General features: G+C 41.8%; 1 protein-coding gene across 1 annotated transcript; it reads right to left on the bottom strand.

Moving 5' to 3' along the window:
• Positions 1 to 260: 260 nt before the first annotated feature.
• Positions 261 to 20,984, bottom strand: pgap2 (post-GPI attachment to proteins 2). Its single transcript, XM_060936239.1, has 5 exons — positions 20,464 to 20,984; positions 13,729 to 13,978; positions 11,341 to 11,447; positions 7,294 to 7,402; positions 261 to 1,312 (listed from the first exon to the last, which is right to left on the bottom strand). The coding sequence occupies exons 1-5, from the start codon at positions 20,629 to 20,631 to the stop codon at positions 1,182 to 1,184; spliced, it is 765 nt and encodes a 254-aa protein (XP_060792222.1). The 5' UTR covers positions 20,632 to 20,984; the 3' UTR covers positions 261 to 1,181.
• Between the last annotated feature and the right edge of the window lie 2,366 nt (positions 20,985 to 23,350).

The following is a 23,350-nucleotide window of genomic DNA, read 5'->3' as shown; positions in this document are numbered from 1 at the left end:
GACGCGACCTTTGACTTGCGCCTGTGCAATCGTTAGGCATGATTGTGATACGTAGATCTACACACACACAGAAATGCTCGTGGAGCCATAGCTGTGACTCGAGTTGGCCGTATAGCTTGAAATTGTGACGCCAGTTCATGGTATATCCAGGATATACCATGACTGACTCGCACCATATCCATTTTTTTTTTTTGACGTCAAAAGATCATGGATGCAAACGGCGCGCCTTTTGGCGGATGCCACCTTTTTCACGGCTGTCTGGGGGACTTGTGTGAATCGCAGATCCGATTAGGGGGTTTTTTTTTGGGGGGGGGGCACGTAAAGCCAATTATGTAACTTACGTTGGACTTCCTTGCGCATGCAGTGAAGTGCAGCCAGCAGCAGATAATGGCGTGCAGCCAACTGGCTTTATGTGTGCAGCTTTCTGATTTACTGTTTTCTTCTCATACTTATACTTCCTATGTTTCATGGACTGTAACGGCATTTGCTTATTTAGTAATTTTAATACAGAATTTACTTTGATGAAATTATAATCAGACACTCCAACACTCCCCCCCCCCAAAAAAAAACCTCATCGGATCTGCGCGATTCACACAAGTCCCCCAGACAGCCGTGAAAAAGGCGGCATCCGCCAAACGGTGCGCCGTTTGCATCCATGAAAGATACATTGCTTAATCAATGGTGGGACTATTTTATGTCACGTGACCCATCCTTGGCCAATCCCTGCACGGGAAGTTTTTGATGAAGGATATAATCCCAAATATAAAATAAAGTACAGAAAGCGCTTCCTTTCAATGCTGCTCACCGCAGATGTACAACATATCTTTTGGATTATTATTAAAAGATTAAAACTGATCAACCGTATAATTTCAATTTGCAACTTGAGCAGCTCTTCCTTTTCAGGAGTTTTAAATACAACATTATAACATTTAAAAACCTGTGCAAATAATCACAAAACCTTTGTACACAGAAAAATCACTGATACAGTACAGTTTAGGAAAAAAAAAAAAAGAACCATTTTATATATATGATGTTTGGCTATGTTATAAACACTCTAAGGACATTTTAAAAATGGTGCGCACGCACATACTTCAGCACAAGAATAATGGTTCTATACATTTCAATGCACAGTTGGTTCCATGTAAATGTGGTTCTAGGTTCACGTGTTTGTTAAATAACAGTCAGATGTGTTTGCTCTCCAGTGGCACTGCCACCATCACCGCTTTACTTCCAAAGTCCCAGTAGGCTGTCAGATGGAAGGCCATGTTGGAGAGCACGATCAGGTACTCACACAGAGCGAAGAGTGTGTAAACTAGGGGGAGAAAGAGGGAAAAAAAAAAAAAAAAGGGAAACAGTTTCTGTTAAAGTGTGACACAATCATGCTTATACCACAGCCCTGTTATATACACTGATTTGGTCAGGAGGAGTTGAATTTTCTGTAACGGCAGTTCGGACAGGAGTGCCAGCCGTCATTCAAATCACAGGTTTCAATTAATACACTCGTTCTAATATGTTATCATTTCTATGGTAACAGAGACTTGTACGTACAACCCCGATTCCAAAAAAGTTGGGACAAAGTACAAAGTGTAAATAAAAATGGAATGCAATAATTTACAAATCTCAAACTGATATTGTATTCACAATAGAACATAGACAACATATCAAATGTCGAAAGTGAGACATTTTGAAATTTCATGCCAAATATTGGCTCATTTGAAATTTCATGACAGCAACACATCTCAAAAAAGTTGGGACAGGGGCAATAAGAGGCTGGAAAAGTTAAAGGTACAAAAAAGGAACAGCTGGAGGACCAAATTGCAACTCATTAGGTCAATTGGCAATAGGTCATTAACATGACTGGGTATAAAAAGAGCATCTTGGAGTGGCAGCAGCTCTCAGAAGTAAAGATGGGAAGAGGATCACCAATCCCCCTAATTCTGCGCCGACAAATAGTGGAGCAATATCAGAAAGGAGTTTGACAGTGTAAAATTGCAAAGAGTTTGAACATATCATCATCTACAGTGCATAATATCATCAAAAGATTCAGAGAATCTGGAAGAATCTCTGTGCGTAAGGGTCAAGGCCGGAAAACCATACTGGGTGCCCGTGATCTTCGGGCCCTTAGACAGCACTGCATCACATACAGGCATGCTTCTGTATTGGAAATCACAAAAGAGGCTCAGGAATATTTCCAGAGAACATTATCTGTGAACACAATTCACCGTACCATCCGCCGTTGCCAGCTAAAACTCTATAGTTCAAAGAAGCCGCCGTATCTAAACATGATCCAGAAGCGCAGGCATCTTCTCTGGGCCAAGGCTCATTTAAAATGGACTGTGGCAAAGTGGAAAACTGTTCTGTGGTCAGACGAATCAAAATTTGAAGTTCTTTATGGAAATCAGGGACGCCGTGTCATTCGGACTAAAGGGGAGAAGGACGACCCAAGCTGTTATCAGCGCTCAGTTCAGAAGCCTGCATCTCTGATGGTATGGGGTTGCATTAGTGCGTGTGGCATGGGCAGCTTACACATCTGGAAAGACACCATCAATGCTGAAAGGTATATCCAGGTTCTAGAGCAACATATGCTCCCATCCAGACGACGTCTCTTTCAGGGAAGACCTTGCATTTTCCAACATGACAATGCCAAACCACATACTGCATCAATTACAGCATCATGGCTGCGTAGAAGAAGGGTCCGGGTACTGAACTGGCCAGCCTGCAGTCCAGATCTTTCACCCATAGAAAACATTTGGCGCATCACAAAACGGAAGATACGACAAAAAAGACCTAAGACAGTTGAGCAACTAGAATCCTACATTAGACAAGAATGGGTTAACATTCCTATCCCTAAACTTGAGCAACTTGTCTCCTCAGTCCCCAGACGTTTACAGACTGTTGTAAAGAGAAAAGGGGATGTCTCACAGTGGCAAACATGGCCTTGTCCCAACTTTGAGACGTGTTGTCGTCATGAAATTTAAAATCACCTAATTTTTCTCTTTAAATGATACATTTTCTCAGTTTAAACATTTGATATGTCATCTATGTTCTATTCTGAATAAAATATGGAATTTTGAAACTTCCACATCATTGCATTCCGTTTTTATTTACAACTTGTACTTTGTCCCAACTTTTTTGGAATCGGGGTTGTATAATCTAGACCTAACAAACTGATTAAAAAATGTTATTTAAAACAGAAAAACATATCATGGATATGAAGTTTTCTGTAAGGAGACATTTATGCTTTGACTTTGTAAATCAGATAATTTTCTAACAAGGGAATGTCGTCAGGGCAGTTTCTCAGTAACAAGTTCTACTTATGTAGGCTTATTAACCCACTTAAGTGACATTTGTTCCACAACATTACATACAAGTACAAATGGATAAAAAGTTATTAAATTAAAAAAAAAAAATCAATCATTCCTAACACACTGCTGTGCTATAACAGGAATAAAACACCATAGGACGTGTTATTATGATAGGAAAATAATCAGGTCCGTCCGTGGTGGTAACGGTGACTCATCTTTGTGTTTATTTTTTTCCGCACAGCAGCAAACCATGTCATGTTTTTACTCCTTATATGACGACGTGCTAAACACACATCTGATCTTGGACTAGCGCTACGCTACACAAGCTGGATTTCCATTAACGTGCTTAATATGCAATTTGCAATAGTGAACAAAAAAGCAACGGAAACACGTGCAATCACAAAAAGTTTGTGCTCAAATGAGGTGGTTTTTCAGATGACTCAACAAAGCAATATTTAGCTAACTTGAAATGGAAACATGTTTTTCACATTCGATTAAACACCACCATGGCTATAGCAGTGGATGCAAATGAAATCCCGTGGAAAGTATCAGGTCTTGGAAATCTGAATGATTAAATCACGAGAAATGCAGATGATAGCCAGGTTTCCACTGTGGTTTTGTGCAAAATAGAAGCGATTACTTAAAAATAAATAAAATACAAAATGTTCAATAACAAAACTGTGAATGGTTTGTTTCTACTGAGTGATGAAGTGCAAATAAAGCTTGATTTTCTCCTGTCGTGATCGCTCTTATAGAGCACCCTGTTTACAGAAATGTAGCATTTCCATTTGCTCTTCATGTCATGTGACATATGCGCAAAAAAAAAGAAGCATTTTTCAATTTTGTGAAATATTACTTTATCGAATTGTCTGAATTGTGTAAGCGCAAAAACTGTTTTGCGATTTTACGTTTCCATTACTTTTCTTTTTTGTTTGCAATTTCAAGTTACGCATTAAGCGTAACTGGAAACAGACAATTCGCGATTGTGTTTTGTCAACTTCTATTAAACGTGAACCATTACTGCTTCCGTAGCTGATCGTCTGTTGCTACTTATCCACTCAGTTATGTAAATTATTTAGCTGACAGCAGCATATCAGACAGAGGAGACCAGCAACAGGGCTAAAGATCCTAAGGCCAAGTTTACATTAGACCGTATCTGTCTCGTTTTCTTCGCGGATGCACTGTCCGTTTACATTAAAACGCCTGGAAACGCCGGGAAACGGGAATCCGCCAGGGTCCACGTATTCAATCCAGATCGTGTCTGATCCGGTGCTGTGTAAACATTGAGAATACGCGGATACGCTGTGCTGAGCTCTAGCTGGCGTCGTCATTGGACAACGTCACTGTGACATCCACCTTCCTGATTCGCTGGTGTTGGTCATGTGACGCGACTGCTGAAAAACGGCGCGGACTTCCGCCTTGTATCACCTTTCATTAAAGAGTATAAAAGTATGAAAATACTGCAAATACACGGAGTGCAGAATTATTAGGCAAGTTGTATTTTTGAGGATTAGTTTTATTATTGAACAACAACTATGTTCTCAATCAAACAAAAAGACTCAAATATCAAAGCTGAATATGTATGGAAGTTAGAGTGGGGTGTTTTTAGTTTTGGCCATTTTAGGAGAATATGTATGTGTTCAGGTAACTTTCACTGTGCAGAATTATTAGGCAACTTAATAAAAACCAAATGTGTAGCCATTTCACTTATTTATTTTCACCAGGTACACTGATATGACAACTCCAGATTTGCAAATAAACATATCTGACATTCAAACACAAAACAAAAACAAAATCAGTGACCAATATAGCCACCCTTCTTCATGAGGACGCTCAAAAGCCTTCCATCCATAGATTCTGTCAATTTCTTTATCTGTTCACGACCAACATTGTGTGCAGCAGCAACCACGGCCTCCCAGACGCTGTTCAGAGAGGTGTACTGTTTTCCCTCTTTGTAGACCTCACGTTTTATAATGGACCACAGGTTCTCTATGGGGTTTAGGTCAGGTGAACAAGGGGGCCATGTCATTATTTTTTTCCACCTTTCAGACCTTTACTGGCTAGCCACGCAGTGGAGTATTTGGACGCATGAGATGGAGCGTTATCCTGCATGAAAATCATGTTCTTCTTGAAAGATGCTGACTTTTTCCTATACCACTGCTTGAAGGTTTCTTCCAGGAACTGGCAGTAGGTCTGGGAGTTGAGTTTGAGTTCATCCTCAACTCGAAAAGGTCCAACAAGCTCATCTTTGATGATACCAGCCCATAGCAGTACTCCACCTCCACCTTGCTGGCGTCCGAGTCGGAGTGGAGCTCTGTGCCCATTACTGATCCAGCCACAGGCCCATCCATCTGGCCCATCAAGAGTCACTCTCATCTCATCAGACCACAGCACCTTAGAAAAATCAGTCTTAAGATATTTCTTGGCCCAGTCTTGACGTTTTATCTTGTGTGCCTTACTCAGTGGTGGTCGTTTTTCAGCCTTCCTTACCTTGGCCATGTCCCTCAGTATTGCACACCTTGTACTCTTTGACACTCCAGGAATGTTGCAACTCTGGAACATGGCAGAACTGGATGCTAATGGCTGCTTGTTAGCTTCACGCTTGATTTTCCGCAGATCATGTGCAGTTATTTTGCGCCTTTTTTTTCCCCACACGCTTCTTTCGACCCTGTTGACTATTTGCAATGAAACGCTTGATTGTTCGGTGATCACGTTTCAACATCTTCACAATTTCAAGAGTGCTGCATCCGTCTGCAAGACATCTCACAATTTTATACTTTTCAAAGTCTGTCAGATCTCTCTTCTGACCCATTTTGCCAGAGGAAAAGAGGTTGCCTAATAATTATGCACACCTGATATAGCGTGTTGATGTCATTAGACCACACCCCCTCTCATTACACAGATGCACAGCACCTGATATACTTAATTGGTAGTAGGCTTTCAAGCCTAAACAGCTTGGAGTGGGACAACATGCATTAAAAGAATGTTGTGGTCAAAATACTCACTTGCCTAATAATTCTGCACTCAGTCTACTGATGCAAATACTGCCCATTGTGTAGTTATGATTGTCTTTAGGCTTGCCATCCTTCCACTTGCAAGTGGTAAGTGATATGCGCTGGGATCACACACACAGCGGCTCAGTCCCGAATCACTGCTCGTGCGCTATACTCGCGCGCTCTGTGAGCTGCGCAGGGCCGGAGTGCGCACCCTCCAGAGGGCACTCGCTGTTCAGGGCGGAGTGATTTGGAGCGCAGGATGCCTGCGGAGCCGAGCGTATCCGTGTATTGGTGTTGCTGTGTGCACGCTAATCGTTTTAAAAACGTTAATCTGATGATCTGCTGATACGGTCTAATGTAAACCCCACCTAAGTCAGGAAAGGGAAGTGTTCTTAGATTTTTATAGATTAGTAATTTTACTCTCTCGCTCTCTGGTCTACGTGTTTAAATAAATAAATAAATAAATAAATAGATTGCGAAACAAAGTTTAAATAGGCAAAGAAGTGTGTGTCGACTCTCCCAGTGTCAAATTCAAACTAGAGGTGTCTTATTTGTTCAGAGTCTGTGGCAAGACTCAAAAGTGGAAATGTGAAGCCACGAAACAAAACAAAACCACTTCACATTGTCTTATACTGTATACAGGCATGAACTAACCACTAATGATTAAGCATTAAACGGTAACTGTTGTTGCCAGTCAGTCAGTCATGTTACTTCCTTGTCAAAACCTTTGTAAGCAAAGAATTTTGTGTAGCTGGAATTTACAATTTTACTGCATTTACCTCATTTGTTACATAGTTTTAAAATTCAGTTCAGGACTACAAAAATCATCTTGGGCCTTAGATGAGTAAAATCGTCCTTGCTCGTTCAATCAGACAATCATATTCATGAACCTTCAAACATTTGCAGCTGAGCTCCTGTCCTTATATGGACTCTCACTGTCCTTACAGACAGACTGACACCTAGAAAATAGAGCTGTAAGATGTGGAACTCACTTCCTGGTTCACAATACTTGTTATGGCGCCTGAAGAAGTAAAAAGCAACCAACGCTACGATAGCGTTGAAGAGGAAGAGGCGGACCTTGCAGCGGTATGACGTCATCTCCTGTTTTCAGAGACAGAGAGCAAGAGGAGAAAATGGAGAGAAAGAAGGTTGAACGTTGTTTCACCAAACGTTGAACATTTCACCACTTCTCCTCTGCAACTAGATGTGGTGCAATCATATGGAGAGAGGTTCTGTAAATGCTTCACTCTATCTAAACCACTTCCCCTACGCATTACACACCTTCACAGCCTTAAAATAAAGAGGTACTGCGGTCTTCGACGCGTACCATATGCTCTCGGTTCACAGCTGCGCCTCTTGCACCTCATTGAGACGCGACACCAGTCAAAATACTGAACAGCAAGGAAATCTTTTATAAAAAGTCTGAATCTCAGTTATGAGCATTTTCCTCCAGTGCACCGGAAACACTTAGCTACATTATAGTCTGATTTGCCTTGACATGGTTAAGCACATGACATGGCAATTAGGAATGAAAATGAGAATATTTACACAATTTGTTAACTCAGTTGCTGGGTAACACATACAACAGTACAGAGTATGAGAAAAATTAGACACAATTTGTCTGATTTGTGTGTCACAAATGATGAACGGAGAAGGAGGATGTGCAAATTGTGCCCTCTGGTGGTGGCAGGAAGTCTGACCCATACACTGTACAGTTACAGTATCAGGCAAAAGTTTGGACACACCTACTCATTCAGAGATTTTTCTGTATTTGAACTATTTTCTACATTGTAGAACAATACTGAAGACATCAAAACTATAAAATAAACTTTTGGAACATATATGGAATCAAGTGTAATGGTGATAACTCATCTCATCATCTCTAGCCGCTTTATCCTGTTCTACTGTTCTCATCTCATCATCTCTAGCCGCTTTATCCTGTTCTAGTCGCCAGGTCATCACAGGGCTGACACATAGACACAGACGACCATTCACACTCGCATTCACACCTACGGTCAATTTAGAGTCACCAGTTAACCTAACCTGCATGTCTTTGGACTGTCGGGGAAACCGGAGCACCCGGAGGAAACCCACACGGACACGGGGAGAACATGCAAACTCCGCACAGAAAGGCCCTCGCCGGGCGCAGGGCTCGAACCCGGACCTTCTTGCTGTGAGGTGACAGCGCTAACCACTACACCACCGTGCCGCCCCTGGTGATAACTCGAGCGGCTCATAAAGGTTCTTTGAATATACATGTCCAACATGGAACTAAAGAGGTTTGTGGCCTTTAGCAATATTCTTGCAGATTAAATACTAAAAAAGTGACGGCGCATACATGTTAACTGGCATCATTTGTGTGTTCGTCTTTTACATGTACACTTACCGGCCACCTTATTAGGACCACCAATCCACCTGCTGTTTTATGCAGTTATCTAAATCAGCCGATCCCTTGACAGCAGCACAATGCATAAAATCATCCAGATACAAATCAAGAGCTTCAGTTAATGTTTACTTCAAACATCAGAATGGGACAAATTGAAGAGGAGAAGAAGCAGCCTTTGTCACATGCACACTCAAGCACAGTGAAATTCATCCTCTGCATTTAATCCATCTGAAGCAGTGAACACATATACACACCCAGAGCAGTGGGCAGCCATACTACAGCGCCCAGGGAGCAGTTACTGGTTAGGTACCTTGCGCAAGGGCATTTCAGCCCAAGGCCACTCCATGTTAACCTAACTGCATGTCTTTGGACTGTGGGGGGAAACCGGAGCACCCGATGGAAACCCACACAGACACGGGGAGAACATGCAAATTCCACACAGAAAGAACCCCCCGTCGGCCATTGGGCCCGAACCTACCTGCTGTGAGGCGACAGTCCTAACCACTACACCACTGTAACAGTGGTGTAGTGGTTAACACTAATTGAACCACTGGAGTAGTGGTTAGCACTCTTGCGATCTCAAAGTGTGACTTTCACTGTGGCATGGGTATCGGTTTGAGCCAGATGGACGAATTTGAGTATTTCAGAAACTGGTCATAATCGCCTGGGGTTTTCACACACACACGACAGTCTTCATGGTGATGATACACGGGGCAACTTTTTGGGCAATGTTGCCGGCAACGGGCAACTTTTCAGGGCAACTAACAATGGGCAACAACAGTTAGCAACGGCAGTTTACAGTTAGCTAAAAAAACAAACAAACGATGTCTTAATTTTTGCTGTGACCATTTAATCAAGCTGTCTGTTGTTTTTGAGCTTTGGTGAGGTAAATTCCTCCATATAGAATATTAAAATAACAACTTACCGGCCTAAAAACAGATGAGGAGTCTCTCCATCTCTTCACTCCACTGACACTGAGCGGCCGCCATATTTGTTTGAAATTTCTGATCTGAACCTCACCGGAGGTCACATGACTCGATACTCGCGTTCTGATTGGCTTATCTCAAAAAGTTGCCAGAGATTATCAAAACCATTCAGAAAGAAACAATGTTGCCCAATCTCAATAGAAGAGAGTCAAAACGCAATTGCCCAGCAACATTGCCCAAAAAGTTGCCCCGTGTATCATCACCATTACAGTTTACACAGAATAGTGCGGAAAAAAAAAAAAAAGTGAGTGAGTGACAGTTCTGTGGGTGGAAACCTCTTGTTCATAGAGATGTCAGAGAAAAATGGCCAGACTGGTTCAAGCTGTCAGGAAGGATTATATTAACTCGTATAATCACTCTTTACAACCGTGGTGAGCAGAAAAGCATCTCAGCATGCAACAGCAGAACACCACATTGGGTTCCACTCCTGTCAGCCAAGAACAGGGATCTTAGAATCAACAACAAGTTCCTATTAAAGTGGCTGGTGAGTGTAAATCAGGTGTGTATGAAGACTGTGTGCTACAAAAGAGCTTACAACCACACACCAAATGTTTCATATTACATATACAAATGTTTAGCCAGCAATGTATGCAAAGTAATGCAGAGTAATAATTAGAAAAATGGTAGTGGGTGGTGACAGAGTAGGCCCCACCCACATCCTTAGATTAACATTATAGTCCCTGCTTTGCAAAGTCCGTTTTTAAAATCATACCCAGATGTTGAGGTTATTCAGTCGTACGTACTGTCACAATGATGCAGTCTGTCAGGTCACAGGAAGCTGACGATACATAGATCTCATCTCATTATCTCTAGCCGCTTTATCCTGTTCTACAGGGTCGCAGGCAAGCTGGAGCCTATCCCAGCTGACTACGGGCGAAAGGCGGGGTACACCCTGGACAAGTCGCCAGGTCATCACAGGGCTGACACATAGACACAGACAACCATTCACACTCACATTCACACCTACGGTCAATTTAGAGTCACCAGTTAACCTAACCTGCATGTCTTTGGACTGTGGGGGAAACCGGAGCACCCGGAGGAAACCCACATGGACACGGGGAGAACATGCAAACTCCACACAGAAAGGCCCTCGCCGGCCACGGGGCTCGAACCCAGAACCTTCTTGCTGTGAGGCGGCAGCGCTAACCACTACACCACCGTGCCGCCCTACGATACATAGATCTGCTGGGAAAACATGATGGGGTGTGCTGTTCTCGAAAAATAATTGGTGACAACGTGGGGTGATCTGTTACCAGCCTTGCCAACAATTTCAACTTTATACTTAAAGAACTATACTTAGTACTTTTTTCCATTTACAGTTATGAAAAACTAATCACCGTCTTGTGTCCAGTCAGAATTGAGAATTCAAAAAAACACTTTTGTATAATATTCAATAATATCTATAAAATTCATCTAAAATAAAGAAAAATATTAGTGATATTAAAATGAAAGGAATTCTTTCAACCTGAAATTACATTTTGGCACAAAGTCCGTTCACTAATACGGATGTGGGCGGACTTAAAAACTGTCCTCCAGCCATTCACTTTCAGCTTTGATTTTCAATACCTGCCAACCCATATATAATCTGAACAGACTCTAAATACCAAAGATAAATGCCTTCAAGTATAAACAAACACCACGTGAAGCGAGATAAAGGGTTCCATTACCTCAGAGCTAAGGGGGGACTTCTTAATCACGTACCACAACCTGCAGGTACAGAGCATGTGGAGGATAGAGCTGGCGATGAATGTGATGAAGCCGTTTTTATGAAGATCTGCAATCGAAAAAAAAAAATCTCATAATACCATGACAAGAGTGTAATATGAAAAAAAAATACAAATGTGTGTTATATTAACCAATTTCCAATTAACCAGGGAATCCATTCCACTTACACACAAAAAAATAACTTTAGCTTGCATTTTAAAACAAACAAACAAACCCACACAGCCAAAAATTAAGCCAATTAAATCGCAGCGTATATAGTATTTCACTGAGCAGTAAAACTAACTGGTGTCTATTTAGCTCTAAAAACAGTTCTAGACAAGACTTGCACTGTTTACTGAACATGCCTCCTCTCTCTTCTCATTAGCTGCTCCAATAAAACTGTCAAAAAAAAGTGCTTGGGCCAAAATTTTCTCCTCAGCTGCAGAGAAGTAAGAAAAAGCAGGGCTCGACATTAAGGACTGCCCGATAGCCCGGGGCAAGTGGGATATGTCCCTGACATGCCCAACCAGGCAAGTTGGAATGAGCATATATTACGAACTAGTGCCACAAAAATTAGGCTTTTTGATCTTTTATTTCAGTTCCTAAAAGCGTCCCTCACTACGTATCCGCCATTATGTCTTGGCTGTTTTCTTAGTTTCGGTTTCATTTACTGCTTATCGATAAATCCTGAAAGAACAGAACAGACTAAGAGTGGAGAGAGCTGGAGCTTTGTTTCTGTTACCAGAGGAACCCAGTCCTGTGCAAAATATTTATATATCTTTTTTTTTTAAATAAATCATCCACCTCTAGGTTTAAAAAATAAATAAATAAAAATAAATAAATAAAAACCCCACACCCGCGCTGCGTTCTGACAGACTAGCTGCACTGATTCAGTTACAGATTGCCAGGTCTGTTAGCCTGGCAAGCCAGACTAAATGTGAATATTTAGTCTGGCCTCGATCCGTAGACATTTCTGAAGGGTGGGGGTGGAACAAACCGCTGTCTTTCAAACTGTCTCTGTGCGTATAGGCCAACGCTCTGACCAATCAGCGCAACAGTGACTGTGACGTAGTCAGAGCACGCAGTGGGGGAGACCTTGAAATAAATAATTTTTCAAAATGCGTATTAATTAATAAACAGGTTCTAGATATTAAGAAGTTTGGAGATAATGACCACAAGTTTGGAGTCTGTACCACATACTTAACATACACATTTTTTTCAAGTGTTTTTCAAGGGTTTGCTTAAACTGTTTGAGAGTTTTTATTTAGTGGTGTTTGGTGAAATAATTTCCCTTAAATTTAAAATAACGGGAAAATAAGAAACAATCAAAAAGTAATGTTTCAAAGCTGTTTATTAATTCTTCGTACTGCACAAACTAGCCCCATCCTTTTGGCTACGAGCGGAGCCAGCTGGTAGATCAGACTTTTGCCATAGCCGGTCGGCAAAACAGCGAAAACGTCCTTCTTGAAAAGGAATGAGCGGAGAGCCTCTTCCTGCTCATGTTTCAACGAAAACTCCAAGTCTAATTCTTCTAAAACTGATTCCAAAGCGGAGTCAAACGCGCACTGTTCACTAGCCCGTAGCCATCTTTCCTGCTGTGCTTTCTCCAGCGTCGCGCAGCTTTGTCGTCACTCCTGCAAAAGCCCACCCAAAGAATCCAAACAAAAACCTTGCGTTGTGATTGGCGGGCACGATTTGATGCCCGGGGTGTTTTTGTTTATATGGTGCGAGGCTAGACCCATTCACTAGGCAAAAATATTTTTGGCCGCTAGGCGGGTGGGTCTAGGTTACTAGGCTACAGGTCTGTATAAAATACCCACAACTTACACACCAAACAATAATTTAAAACTCAAACATTATCCTCGCTGTCATGACGCAGTGCAGGTTTTTTTCCTTTAAACCCAGAGATGGATGATTTAAAAAAAAAAAAAAAAAAAAAAAAAAACTGTTCAAAGGTCTTGGCACCCTATTGTTTTCTTCATACAAACTTTGTTACAGATTTCTACATTACCGAATAATGAACCTACAGTCAGAGAGTTCTACACAAACCCACTGAAATTTACAACAGCTGAACTGAATGCACGTGAAATGGAAATAAATCGACTAAGGCAGGAAAAACTATTTTGGATAAAATTGTTATTGTCCGTTACAAACTTCAACTCAATGTGTGATCTTCATTTTATGTTGCCATTCACAACTACTCTATGATTTTCCTAAAAAAAAAAAAGTAGTACTTGCAAAAGAGGGGGCATAATATTGGGGGACAAGTGGAAATTAAACCCCCCCCCAGGGCAAGTGGGTTTAAAAGCTAATGTCGAGCCCTGAAGAGTAAGAAATACGTGACCACTCACTGTAGGTTTCAGTAGAACACACGTAGGTAAGTATCAGCAGTCCTGCGTTCTCGCTTACACCACAGAGGAGAGTGACGACGCTCAGGACCTGCTCCGCAATCTGCCTGGAAAATCGCCCTCTGTAAAAGCTGAAGTAAGTCACTACTATCAGGAAGCGTGGGGCCGAGTGCAGGCCGACGCAGAAGCGCCAGATGTAGCGCTGTGGTGTGAGGCTAATGGCTGCACTAATGGATGGGAGATAGTTGTTGACCTACAAAGAACATTTTACTTGGGTGTGAGAACAGTGTTTGGGGATTACGATAAATTACAGCAAAATCCACAACAGTCATTATTCTATCATTACTTTAGACTTTGATCCAAAGGTGAGAAGGTGTTTATTAGGTTTTTTTTTTTTTTATTTAATAAGATAGCCTTTTATTATCCCACAAGGGGAAGATAAGGCAGTGAAGGAGTAGTGCAAAAGTATTACAAAAAAGGATATATATAAAAGAAAAACTATAAACAGTAGGGCTGTAACGATATGCGTATCGAAACCGAAATCGCGATACGCAGAGCCACGATCCGTATCGCGATACAAGAAGGCAGAATCATGGTACACCCTTTCAAACTTCTCCTCAGCCCAAAAACAGAGGCGCTTCCAAACTTCAATTTATGAATACTTTACTTTTTATTTAAATTACATTTTAAACTTACTTAAATTACTTTTATTTTTTTTATATCTATTAGTAAGTCGTTTTTTCGCCGACCTGCGACAATCTTCTGCGAGTCACGCAACGTCCACACTCGCCACTGGCAGAGCATTCGTTTCTTTTAAGCAGTCGCCATTCTGGTTGCGACGCGGGGAGCGAATCTGTAAACAAGCAGCTCATTGGCTGGCTAGGTGTGCCACAAGCCAATCACAATCACTTGACCGGAAAGGCATGCAGTGTTGCCAGATTGGGCAGGTTTAGGTGCTTTTTGGCTGGTTTTGAACATATTTTGGGGTGGAAAACGTTAGCAATATCTGGCAAAACTGAAGGCATGTCTGCTTGGGCGGAAGCCTTCTGCGGCAGTTACATTTTGACACGCGAGCAATGTTTCACCATAAAAATTCCGTAATTTCCATCTGTTTTCCGCGATCACAGAAAATCATTGGCCCTATGAGAGTGAGACAGTGAGAGAGCCACCCCCCCAAAAAAAATCTTAACGGATTTACACGATTTGGAAAAATGACTTTTTCAGAACCGAAAAAAAACAGAGCTTCCGGCTCAACAGTATTATTTTGAGAAATAAAACAATCTTTGGATATACATTTGTTCATTTTTGCATACATATTACTCATTCTCTGCAGTGGTCTGAATTATTTGTTATTAAATAGTTAATGTAAGTAAGTAAATGTTAATAAGTCAAATTTACTACTTTAAAAAAAACATCGTGGGCGTATCGAATCGTGGGTCAAAAATCGCGATACGAATCGAATCGTGAGTTGGGTGTATCGTTACAGCCCTAATAAACAGAGATAAAAAATTAACAAATTTGCATAAATTAACAGGTTTGCAGATATATAGTTAACATAAGTGTATTACAAAGGTGGTGTTGCATGTGTAAGTATTGCACAGGTATTATTACCAGTATTACCCAGGTAGCATTGTATAAGTCAGTCAGTATATTGCACAAGAGCCATTTTAACCATGTGTAGCTCGCAGTAAAGTACTGATGCTGACAGTCAGTGCACACAGTATACGTTCAGAGGGGTTTCTATGGATGTAGAAGTGATCTGGACAGTATTGTTGATTATTGTGAGGAGTGTCTGGTGCTGTGCTTGGTGAGGTGCCGGTTGTACAGGCTCACAGCAGTAGGGAGGAAGGAACTGCTGCATCGCTCCTTAACACACCGCAAATGGAGGAGCCGGTCACTGAAGGAGGTGCCCAGTGCTGCTACTGTCTCCTGCAGTGGATGGGAGGTGTTCGCCATTAAGGATGACAACTTGGCCAACATCCTCCTCTCCCCCACTACGTCCACGGAGTCCAGTGCACAGCCCAGGACAGATCCTGCCTTCCTAATCAGTTTGTTAAGTTTTTTCCTCTCTGCTGTTGTGATACTGCTTCCCCAACAGACAACTCCATAGAACATGGCTGATGCCACCACAGAGTCATAAAAAGAGTCCAGAAGTGGACCCTGAACTCCAAAGGCCCTGAGCCTCCTCAGCAGGTGGAGTCTGCTCTGGCCTTTCTTGTACAGGGCGTGTGTGTGTGTGAGATCAGTCCAGTCCAGTTTATTGTTCAGATGAACACCCAGGTACCTGTAGCTCCTAATGATTCTCAATAACAGCAGCTTAAATAGTGCTGGCGAGTCTCTAACAACTTACACAGAGAAATGTACAGCAGATTTATGCTTCACGTAAACTGACTTTTTAAAAACATATGGAATTGTTCAAATGAAGTTTTCTATGAGACGTTTATTTAGCATTTTTGGAGAGAATAGAAAAATGAGCTCACAAAACAGTTTTCAAAGTGCAGAGGTGGACAAAGTACCCAACTTCATTACTTAAATCAGAGTACAGAGCCCGCTGGTCAAATGTTACTCCGATACAAGTGAAAGTTGTCCAGTCAATTTTTTACTTAAGTTAAAGTCCTGAAGTACTCGCTTTTAAAAATACTTAAGTATTAAAAGTACATTTTCTGTCAATGCATCGTTGTATTACTGCCAGAATGCTTACAAAACCTAACGCCGTTACCAAAGACAGAAATGTGAATTCACAAAATGAACGCATGGTGGTTTAACGTGAAGCTAGCTAGTCAGTGAAACTCCACCTGACACGCTAGCAAACACTTTTCAAACTCAAAATCATATTGGGTAGCTAACGTTACTAGAAAAGAAAGATTTCTACATTGTTTATTTGGCAAGATTATGCCAAAACATTTCTGAAAGGACTTCAGATAAGTTAACGTTATTCATGTTAGCGTAACTCTGTTTTTACATGCTAACTAACAATATCCAAGTTAACTAGCTATGTGTTAGCCGTGGACAAGGCGATGGCAACTTGGCGGGCAAATCCATAGAAAGTCATTTGACTAACCAGACTGCATGGCTATTGCAACGTTATCGCTAGCTCTAAAAGCACAGACAACTTCACTGCAAGCTTTTTCTTGGAATAAAACGTTTATATCCCTCAATATGCTTCCGCAGGTTGGATGGCGAGTTTTTGTAGGCCGTGATGTGGTTCGTTTTCAGCAAACAAAGCAAACATTTAAAACTAAACGACTCTTTAATCCTTTCAGAAAACTGAAACATGGGTTCATGGGCCATGAGTGCGTGCATTCTCCAGAAGAACTGCCTCCTTCCATTCTGCCATCAACTGATTGTGTTAAATAATGCTGCTGAGAAATCGGTGAACTTGATTTTATACAGTCTATGGACGTGATGTGACCCTAGTGATTACTGATCGGCTGTCTCAGTGTCACCTGTGATAAAACCAATCACGTTTTAGAAAAGAAAAAAAAAAACAAACATCCACTTTCAAAGCTGATTCATAGTAACGAGGACCTTGACAGAAATGTAGGTGAGTGAAAAGTACGATATTTGTCTTTCAAATGTAGTGAAGTTTAAGTCATAAGTTTCCAAAAGAGAGAAAAAAAAACAACAAGTACAAGTACAGATACTCAAAAAGTGTACTTAAGTAATAGTTAAGTGTATAGCGCTTGTATTGTTTCTGCCTACCACTAGCGGCCTGCAGTGGCTACTCACATGTCGCGTTTTGGTCTTTGCTTTCTACGTTATTGATTCCCGTGTGGATTTCCCCAGTACACAAATACTGATGACGTAGTCAGAAACCTCATGGCTCTCGAATTTTCGCGATGTGACAACAGGAAGTGGAAAAAAAAAAAAATTGTTTACAAAGTAGACCCTCATCTTCACGGGCGCAGATAGAGGAGGGGACGGGGGGATTCGTCCCACCCAGATTTAAATTCACCTTGTTCGGTCCCCCCCACTTATAGGGAGGAAAAAACGTCTATGCTGTCTTTCTTTGCATAAGGCAAACCTCACGGAAAAATCAAAAGACTAATTACCATTCGGTTTATTGAGGTGCACAGCAGTACAGACATAGCTGCAACTGCGCAGACTGCACAGGTTGTGAGCTCGAGCTTGGTTGCTATGGTTACCCACAACAAGTTTGACAGGCATATCGGGGACAGCGCCTCCTAGTTCAGGACCCCAACACGGCATGATGAAGGGTCATTCCATGTCAATTCGCACACCCTCCCCAGTGACACCTCTTCAATTTGCCTGATATTTATTTTATTAGTGCTTTATGATGTCAAAAGAAAGAATCCAAAATTTTAGCTTCCTAGCTGGAACGGTTTTTGAATTTTGGCCCTTCAAAGTTTGGGTGCCACGCCCACTTTTGGGGTACAATTCCTGGACCCCAAAAGTGGGCGTGGCACCCAAACTTTGAAGGGCCAAAATTCAAAAACCGTTCCAAGCACAAGTTTACTAACTTTAGAGATATTAATCCCTTAAAAGTGGATTTTTTTAATGACAATTTTTTTTTTGACATTTCAGGGGTCCATATCTTGGAAAGTTTTTGTGTTGATAGGGTTTAAACTGATTTATCATCATATTTGGGAACTCTACTGTGTACTTAGAGAGTTTCAGGGCACTCAGAGGTTTGGTGGGGGTACAGGAGGGCCCCAAATATGGCTTCGGGACAAAATTACCGTTTGGCACGTCCTACTTCAGGCCATTAGTTGGCCATGTGGGCACATGGTGACTGGAATGAGCCTTTAACCCTATTAACAGACACCTTTTATCAAACTTTTAAGCCAATAAAAACTTTGATTATCCAACTCCTTCAATATAAACTAAGCATTTGTATATGGTACTATTTTTGCATATTTTCTGAAAAATCCTAAGTCCGGAAAGTAGGTCAATTATTGTTTTGACTGCCTGTTCATGTTTAAGGTAGTAAAAGCACACCCATATAGTGATTTTAATCTATGGGAAGATTATTTATACCCAATACCCCATTAGTTATATTGACAATTACAAGGGATAAACCCTTTCCCAGCTGTTTCACGATGCTGGTTTTTTTTTTTTTTTTTACATTTGACACCTTTCCCTGTATCCAACCAAACTCTGACCACTATACACTTAATAGTTAAATGCATCTTTCAAACAAGAAAGGGAAAGATGCAAACAAGGGGATAATCCCAAGAAAAACATCCTGGTTGCTTTACTACATTTGTTCTGACATCCGATCTGGAAGTTAAACCTTCCAGATCGGATGTCAGATGTTAAAAATTCTTTCTTTTGACATCATAAGGCACTAATAAAATAAATATCAGGCAAATTGAAGAGGTGTCACTGGGGAGGTTTTGGGCATTTGTGTGAATTGACATGGAATGACCCTGAAGGGTGCCAAAAGGCAGAAAACGATTGCATAGTTTTTTCAAAAAAAAAAAAAGACTAAGTAAACTGTGCCTTACTTTATCACATCACCTTGCAATTTTTTGATAGTCTGTTCAAAGTAATGTCGTAGTGGAGTAAAATCGTACGGAGTAGAGATGCCTTTCTGGTAGCCTCCTTCTTTCGGTGGTAGCCTGTAGATACAGTGCTCAGAAGGCAGTTTTAATGTTTAATCTGGCGTTCCCTGCCATAATTTCAGCGAGCATACTGTTTCATAAGGAAACTTTGCGAAGAGTTGTTGACTGACTGCCGCTCACGCAACACACAGGCATAGTTAGAAAGTCAGGATGCACTGGTTTACACTTTACACACACACACACACACACACATAGCCCAGCCTCTAGCCATGTTTAACAATTGGAACTTAGCGGTTTTAAAACTAGTTTTGCAATTTCTGTGCGTGATGATAATGTGTAAACTTTGGATTTCCATAGGCTTTGTTAAAATGTTATCATTGTCCTGGCCTGCAGGTAGTTCCTGGTGATGGCAGTGAGGGAGGTGAAATAACATATATACACACTACCGTTCAAAAGTTTGGGGTCACCCAGACAATTTTGTGTTTTCCATGAAAAGTCACACTTTTATTTACCACCATAAGTTGTAAAATGAATAGAAAATATAGTCAAGACATTTTTCTGGCCATTTTGAGCATTTAATCGACCCCACAAATGTGATGCTCCAGAAACTCAATCTGCTCAAAGGAAGGTCAGTTTTATAGCTTCTCTAAAGAGCTCAACTGTTTTCAGCTGTGCTAACATGATTGTACAAGGGTTTTCTAATCATCCATTAGCCTTCTGAGGCAATGAGCAAACACATTGTACCATTAGAACACTGGAGTGAGAGTTGCTGGAAATGGGCCTCTATACACCTATGGAGATATTGCACCAAAAACCAGACATTTGCAGCTAGAATAGTCATTTAGCACATTAGCAATGTATAGAGTGGATTTCTGATTAGTTTAAAGTGATCTTCATTGAAAAGAACAGTGCTTTTCTTTCAAAAATAAGGACATTTCAAAGTGACCCCAAACTTTTGAACGGTAGTGTACCTTTCAATATGCAAATGATAGCGACGACTATGAATATGCAAATTATTTATGACGTCAATTGGTACAGTAACTTCTGCGCATTAGCTACTTTCCTGTGAGAAAGTATTGGCACCACTGGGCCCATGAATACCGGACTTCCCTGTATAATATGTGCGTTTGATAAATGCTGACACACGGACAGTGCTACAATAATAAAACAGCTCATAACTGAACAGTGACACAGTGCTGTGTTTAATACACACCTGGCAGTGAGTGTAGGTGGCTTCGTTGAAGTGATAAATAAGTGAAAGTACGACGCAGGTGATGAAGCCGAAGAAAGGCAGACTCACAGTTCCTAAAATGAATATAGTGAAGGGCAGCCGGACGAGCGGTTTATCGCGGTCAGTGCCGCCATACGGGCCCTGCAGCATCCCGGCGACTTTAACACACACACACCGACTGCTAACTGCTAAACCAACGGGTCAGAGGAATCACTGCTAGCACTCTACACTCCATTTCATCCTACTGTCTGAGCGACACAGCGAGCTCCTTTACAACGTTAGCTACTTAGCTTTAAAACTAGTAAAAAAGTAATAGACACTAAAACGCGTTTAATTAGTTTAATATTGATCTACCCGGAAGGCTGGGGTTTGGTTTTTTTTTTCCGTTGTTTTGCCAAAAGAAGTACTCATTAACGATAAACTTCCGGTGAATTTACGTCATAAATTCAAACTAAAAGTCCTCAGTTTGAATTTACGTCATAAATTCAAACTAAAAGTCCTCAGTGTCGCTAACAGCTAAGCTAAGGGCCTCTGCATGCTCTTGCGACAAGGCTTTCGCAGATGGCTTTTCGCAGACGGTTGTAATTTATCGTTGAGCGGGGAGTAATAGGCATGCGCGATGTTATTCACTGCCACAACGCAAGGGGACGCGAAATCGCTAGGAGTAGTTGGTGGGTGTGGTTAGTGGAGTGTTTATCCTCTGGTTACTTATAATGACTAGAACTGGAGTCGTATAGATGTACGTACTTCCTCACTTCGTGCTGCTCCATCTTCGCTCTTGTTTTTAAAAATGGCGGTCGTGAAAACAAACCAAACCGGGAAAGTAGGGAAGCGGAAGTGCGTGTACAGCGGATGTAGAGTGGACCAATCAGAGCCCTCTTGTCTGCGAGGCTTCTGCAGTGGTCACAATTTTTGGGAGGTGCGCGCAGAGCGTCTGCGAAGGTGGGGGGGCTACGCAGACGCCATCTGCGAGGACTGCGTTGTCAGCATAAATTGGCCTTGAAACTACACTTTAAAGTGCATCTCATTATCTCTAGCCGCTTTCTGGAGCCTATCCCAGCTGACTACGGGCGAAAGGCGGGGTACACCCTGGACAAGTCGCCAGGTCATCGCAGGGCTGACACATAGACACAGACAACCATTCACACTCACATTCACACCTACGGTCAATTTAGAGTTACCAGTTAACCTAACCTGCATGTCTTTGGACTGTGGGGGAAACCGGAGCACCCGGAGGAAACCCACACGGACACGGGGAGAACATGCAAACTCCACACAGAAAGGCCCTCGCCGGCCACGGGGCTCGAACCCGGACCTTCTTGCTGTGAGGTGACAGCGCTAACCACTACACCACCGTGCCGCCCCAAGATCAATGTAATTCTCTTATTTTATATTAAACTTTGCACAAAATGTGACAGATATTTGACCATTTTTTTTTTTTTTACCTTGTGCAATACCAGAAAAATTCAGTTGAAATCAAGCCATTTGAGGCGAATTCGTCCACCTCTGAAAAAACTTGGCATTTGGATTTCCATTGATTTTCGTGACGTCACTGAATGGAAAGTACGCACTATAATGACAGGCGTACTAACACCTTCTGCGCGCTTCGGCAGCGCATTGATATCTGAGCTCCGTATCAATGCGCTGCCGAAGCGCGCAGAAGGTGTTAGTACGCCTGTCATTATAGTGTGGACTTTACATAGCGGGGCAGCACGGTGGTGTAGTGGTTAGCGCTGTCGCCTCACAGCAAGAAGGTCCTGGGTTCGAGCCCCGGGGCCGGCAAGGGCCTTTCTGTGTGGAGTTTGCATGTTCTCCCCGTGTCCGCGTGGGTTTCCTCCGGGTGCTCCGGTTTCCCCCACAGTCCAAAGACATGCAGGTTAGGTTAACTGGTGACTCTAAATTGACCGCAGGTGTGAATGCGAGTGTGAATGGTTGTCTGTGTCTATATGTCAGCCCTGTGATGACCTGGCGACTTGTCCAGGGTGTACCCCGCCTTTCGCCCGTAGTCAGCTGGGATAGGCTCCAGCTTGCCTGCAACCCTGTAGAAGGATAAAGCGGCTAGAGATAATGAGATGAGATGAGACTTTACATAGCATAGAAAATCGCCATGTTTTAATTTGTGTAACTGAACTTGTTTCATATCACTGGTCATATAAACCTATGTAAACAGGAAAAACGTGAAAGAGTTTGGTCGCATCTAACTACAGCCCCAAAAAATACCATTGGCCATACTGAGCCTAGCTACATTGCTAACAGGAGTGACAGTGCGTCTGACTGACTGGAAGGTCGCGCAAAGCTCGGAGAGGTATGGAGCAGCTCGTCTCAATTCAGATAAGAGCATATTTCATTATGGAAGTATGGTGGACTGTTCCTTTAAGAGGTCCTGGGCCTGTCAGACACTCTGTGGCAGTCTGATAAACCTTGACATTTTTAAGTATTTCATCTAACTAAAAACATGGTTATATTCCGGACACCCTCAGCAATAATAATATAAGAGTAAAGTGAATGTAATGAAATTTTTTATTTAAATTAAGTGCAAACACAACCTTACAAAAAACTATTTTCAGAGTCTTCAAACCTTGTAAAAAAAAACCACACTATAAATATATCTGCACAAGACTTTTGAAGTCTGAACCTTGTAAGCATAGGTGTTGGCTACGTAAAAGTAAGAACAGCATTCAGAAATGTTCTGTAGTTTCAATACTAATTGTAGAAACTGCAGACTACCTTTGTTTTCTCCAAAGCCAGTTGCCCTTTCAAATGAATATTGATGAGGTAGGTGTAATTCAGCTGTAAACCCCGCTATCACTGTCAATAGACCACTTGCATGTGACGTCACAGCCGATCCAGATTGTAAACAGACGCCGTC

Source organism: Neoarius graeffei, chromosome 12 (genome assembly GCF_027579695.1).
Source record: "Neoarius graeffei isolate fNeoGra1 chromosome 12, fNeoGra1.pri, whole genome shotgun sequence".
NCBI classification, from domain to species: Eukaryota; Metazoa; Chordata; class Actinopteri; order Siluriformes; family Ariidae; genus Neoarius; species Neoarius graeffei.
Note: the sequence above shows the minus strand (reverse complement) of the source record. Positions and strands in the feature narration are given on the sequence as shown.